The 5595-nt window shown below is 41.3% G+C and overlaps 1 protein-coding gene across 1 annotated transcript; it reads right to left on the minus strand.

Annotated features, from left to right (window-relative positions):
* Positions 1 to 1167: 1167 nt before the first annotated feature.
* Positions 1168 to 2295, minus strand: LOC131323360 (ethylene-responsive transcription factor 4). Its single transcript, XM_058355117.1, has one exon. The coding sequence runs from the start codon at positions 2218 to 2220 to the stop codon at positions 1477 to 1479; it is 744 nt and encodes a 247-aa protein (XP_058211100.1). The 5' UTR covers positions 2221 to 2295; the 3' UTR covers positions 1168 to 1476.
* Positions 2296 to 5595: the final 3300 nt, after the last annotated feature.

A 5595-nucleotide genomic window follows, 5' to 3' on the forward strand; every position in this document is an offset into this window, starting at 1 on the left:
GGAGTACTGCTGAGCATATCCCTTTATAGTGCGTAAATCAATTTTCTAGGCAAAACTGAACTCAAACTAAAATAGCGTGTAAATCAATTTTCTGGGCAAAATTGACACAAACTAAAAGCCAAAGCTGCTCGCCGTCGGTGCCGTCTCCATCAATAAACAACAAAAAATCATTCCGCTAACCAAAACTGATGAATCAATTCTGACTAACTCGGTTAGTCAAGATTTTTGCATTTCACTAGAAAGTTAGGAGTTCGAGTCTCCTCACTTACGCATAGGCATTATTCTCTCAAAAGACTTTTCCTTTCGTTTTTTGTTTCTACTCTATAATGAATTTATTTCTCGTACTACTAATTTAGTTGTTGTATTTGGCTAATTTAGTTGTTGTATTTGGTTATCTGGAAGGAGTTAGAAAAAATGATCTAACCAAAACCGACGACTGTCTTAAAAGTTACTCTAAAACCCACACGCATTGAAGCCGTCAGATTAGGACTGACGGCCATCGAGATCCGTGGGTCACTAAGAGCAAACACAAGCAAAGCTTTACCCGAATCTCGAGGGCTGTCCTTTGATCCGACAGTAATGGCTAACCGATGCATGAGCCCCCCATGCTTCCCTCATCTCATCATCAACTACGGGCCTTACTCTGCGCTGTCCGTACGTGCTAGGGACCACTGCTATCGTACGCCCCCCTGCCTACCCACCCATGCGCGCACTGCGCACACCAAGCCCCCAAAAAAGCAGACAGACTTCAACATTGTCGTCCTCATACAGTCCCCCCCCACCTTTCCCCATAGTCGATTGAAATTTACTAAAAACCTAAACCACAATTGCAACAACCACAAAATTGCCCCGGCGTTATATACAGATCGTAGCGGAATAGGCAAATCTTGCATGATCGAGCTCGTCTCTGTTTGTGTTTGCTACGAACTCCAGAGACAGAGTTTAGATCACGAGAGGCAAACAAAACAAAATGGATCACGAGAGGCAAACAAAACAAAATGGAGACGAGCTCGATCATGTCAAATTTGCCTGATCTGCCACTAACTCGATTCCGATGTAGCAAATTAAACGGAGTCGAGCAGGACAGATTAACGAATCTGTTTTACGGAATAGTTTTATCAAGAACAGAACCGTAGGATTGCAAAAGAAGTCGAATCGAACTGATAATACGAGCAGAAACTATTAACCGATTTTGTTTCACGGTCTTTTTATCAAAACAGAAACGTAGATCTAAGCTACGCCGATAGAAATAGCCAGCACCTGATGAAAATTCACGAGATGCTGGTTTTACATATATATACACTAAATTTATATCAGCACATCGATTCAACTGTCAGGCTGCCTTCTCTCTCTCTCTCTCTCTAAAACTATTTTTCGTTTTTTTTTTTTTGTTACAATTCGGAAAATAAACAAAACAAAAACGGATAATGGATCAAGTTATTGGCGAAGAACAAAAAGGCGGAAATCGACGGATCATCAGGCCGTCTCGGGCGGGGGAGGATAGTTAAGGTCGAGATCGACGAGTTTGCTCAACGGAGAGCAAGAGTCGTGAGTGTTGTTATTGTTGTTATCTACGACGGATGAGGAATCGGAGTCGCTGTGGACACCACCGGCAACGGGGAAGCGCAAATCGGACACCTTCCGATCGAATCTGTACATGTTGAGGTGGTTGTGCAAGGCCTCGGAGCGCGAGAGCTTGTCAAAGAGGAACAGCGGACGCGCCATCGGGATAAATCCGGTGAATCCGACACCTCCACCGCAACCGCCGCCGCCGCCGAGATAGGCGAGGTTGAGATCGAGCGACGGCGGAGGGAGGGGGACGGCCGTGTACAGCGGCGGCGGCGCGTAGCTGGAGGACTCGACGGTGCTGCTCTGGCTAGGGCTCCGGTTCGCCGCCTTGAGGTAATTTTGGTTAACGACGTTGTGGTTATTAGCGGCGTGGCTGTGATCGACGGCGGAGACGAGTTCGGAAGGGGTGGGGAAGTTGGTCTTCGCCTTGTTGCCGCGGAACTCCCTCGCCGCCGCGTCGTACGCGCGCGCCGCCTCCTCGGCGGTGTCGAAGGTGCCGAGCCAGACGCGGCTCTTCTTGCCGGGATCGCGGATCTCGGCGGCATACCGGCCCCACGGCCGCTTCCTCACGCCCCTGTAACGGATCTCCTTGTTACCGGCAACGCCGCCGTTGGAGGCGGCGGCGGCGGCGGTTTTGTCTCTCGGTGCCATACGTTCTTTATGCGTTCGAAAGGTATTATTTTATAAAAAAAAAGGAACAATCCTTTTAGGTGTTGCGAGGAGAGGGGTGGGGGAACAAGGGATTATATAGAGGGTGGACGGTGGAGATTTTCGCTAAGTTCACGCTCCATTTAAGGGAGCGTGCAGCGCTGGGAGGTTTTAATGAGATGGTTAAGTTGGCTCCCTCTCCCGTGGGCGGGGGGTGGATTTAGTACTATTGGATTAGGTTTTATTGGCCACTCATAACTCACCACGTAGCCACCGTAAAAGGATTGGTGTATAAACGAATCAAGTTACTCGAATTTTTATGAGGAATTACGAAAGATTTTGTTGCTTCTTAAGCGTTGTACATAGTTTATGCTTGTTTATAATCGTTTTAATGTTGAGCTATTTTTCAAGGCCAAAATAACCATAAAAAGGTTTTGGAGATGACAACTTTCAAAAATCTCATATGTTCAAGGTGAGTTTCTGCTATATTATTGAAATCAATTTTCTTACATATATCAACTAAAATAAAACGTAGCAAAAAATTTCTTGACTATTATCATTAACTTGAAATGCATATAAATTTGTGGAAAAAAAAATCTTAGTCTACTTAATTAAGCGGAAAGGCCCCTCAGTTTGTTGAAGTATGTGATTGGAAGTGCGGTTAATTTTTGTACAAACAAGAAAGTTTGTAAGGAAAAAAAAAAACCTTCATTATCTAAAGGCTTGTGGTCCTCGATATGAAAATAGTGGAAGATTGGAGGTTAGTTATGTTAGTCTATTTACTTCTCCTCAAGATAAGGAATAAGTGAAAAAGAGAAGAAAAAGCAAATAAAACAAGGGCTGCGTAACAGACCCTATTTTCTAGTATTATGTTTCCAAGCTAGTAGTAGTAATTTAAAGCGATTGTTACATAGTTTGATTATGGACATATTTTGCTTTTACAAATTGGAAACTTTGTATCAATTAATGGCCCGCGTGGAATGGTGTACTTAATTTTTAGTCCGAGTAATTATATAAATCGTTCTCTTTTATTTAGGAGAGATTTAATGCTTTTATGCACTTCTCGCTCTTAATCTTTGCAATCTCTCCATTAAAAATGTTGGTTATTTGAAAGATCTTTAAAAAATGATCCCGGGATTCAACAAAACACAAATTGCTAGCATAACCAAATTTTGGTTCTCTCTGGCTAGAGGAGATATACGATATGTGTTACTTTCTCCGTCCCATAATGTTTGGCATTTTCAGGAATGCGTGCCATTTTTAAATTGCATATATCTTTCAATCCATAATGTTTTAAGCGATTTTTTTAACTTTGTTTAATAGAACAAATTAAACTCTATCAAATAAGATCCATATTGCTTATAAAAAAATTATGGATTAAAAGATATAGTTAATTTTTTCATAAGACTAGAATAGTGAAAGTGCTAAACATTATGGGATGGAGGGAGTAATACTCATTGAACTTTTGAGAGTGTGTTCCATTAATTAAAATAAATACTTATTTTTAAAATTAAAAAAGTGATATATTGTGAGCGAATAATCTGTCTCGTATAACAACATAATAAGTACTTACTCACTTTATTTATGTTTGTTAATCCACAAACACTCTATTTTTCGTCGTTCAATGTTCATTTTTGAAAGCCAATGAGTAAATTGTGTCAATTGTACTCTTTTACCCCTTGTATTCAAATATTGAATTATGCAAAGCAATCGCGAAGCTCCCTAAAAAAGTTGAAAATTCAAAAATAGACTAACAAAACACTGATGGAGAGAGTAAAAAATAAAAATCTTAACAAGACGATGCATAAATTCACATTAATAAGAGGAAAAAAGTGACTTCGGGTTGGTGCAGTCTTTGGATCGTGCATCGGACGGCTCGGATCTCTTATTGACAACCATCGATCGAGAACCATTTATCGTCGAGACAAAGTTTGAGTTGTCGAATGTACAATCCGACGGCTCGAAGGTGCTGCGTGCTGCGCGCACCACTGGATAACACCATCCCCAATTCGGGAAAAAGAGGAAGTACAAATAGAGGAGGGAGCGTGAGAGCAGTGTTACAAGTGTCGTGGCAATCGAAAGAGCTACGTACAGACAACACATATCGTGCGGGGAGTTGAGTTATTAAATATTTATAGTTATTAATATTCGGCACGGTCAACGAAGTTTGACTTGTACTAGAGTACACCACTAGGGCCGCCGTCCTTGCGTGGATCTCTCGGAAGGAAGAAAAGCATCACTGGACGACTGAAGTGGTGGCGAAACCAGCAATAGCAGTAATTATTACAACTACTTACCGCCGAAGTGGACTCTGCTCTGGCTGGTGGTCACGTGGCGAAGCGGTGGCTGTCAGCACATGCGGACGACAACGGCGGCGGCGTCTACGACCGCAGTTATTACTCTCTAGGAGTATAAATAAATATAAATATCGACTGGGTTAATTGTTCTTTACGCCCCCACCGTCACCGCACTAAAATTAACCATTTCATAATGGAATATTACATGTGCGCAGCACATTATATGCAGATGAGATGGTGCTCCAACGTCGAGTCACGTCGTGCGGGAGCGTGAAAGCGTATTTCAAAATTTCACGTAACAATTAACACTCGTACTTGAGTAGATTGAGAGCGAGAACGAAGGCTATTTAAAAAAAAAATTATGTGAGATTTCTGCACACAAATTATGCAACTTAGCTTTTAACCAAGGCCCCATTTCGCTAAAGTTATTATTTGATATCTTCGAAATCATGATAACAATACAATTTTTTATATGTAATTGCATGTCGATCGAGTATCAAACAGTATCCGATCAACATGATTTTTGGGCGAGATTGAGATTCTCAAAGAGATCTTCAACATGAACGGTTTTGATTATTATTGTGGCACAAAAGTTCCATCTTGATAGTAATTGGAGAGAGGTTACCATGAGAGGAGCCGGTTTCTTTTCATGGACTCCACCGGCCCACATGATGTTATATTGTGGGGAAAAAGTAGGAGCACCGCTGTGGATACATATGAGATGTACATATCATGTATATATAGATTTTGTAGTGTTCACCTTGCGTTGATTTCATAAAGATGATTTGAATCATCTACTATTTTAAAAAAATTATGGAGCTCTATAAAAAATCTGCTCAATCCGATACCCATAAAGATATTTTGGCTACAAATTCAGGGGAAAAAAAATCTTATCAATATCAGATTGAGCTGATTTTTCACAGGGTTCCATAAAAAAAATTTAAAAAAATGATGGATGGTTCGAATCATTTTTGTAAGACCCGAGGCGGGCCTCACATAATCCGTACGTGCATCAGCGCTTGATATGTACATGCTTATGTGTACCCGTAGCTCTTCCTAAAAAAGCAGGAAGGCATCCAAA

This window comes from Rhododendron vialii, chromosome 4a, assembly GCF_030253575.1.
Source record: "Rhododendron vialii isolate Sample 1 chromosome 4a, ASM3025357v1".
NCBI classification, from domain to species: Eukaryota; Viridiplantae; Streptophyta; class Magnoliopsida; order Ericales; family Ericaceae; genus Rhododendron; species Rhododendron vialii.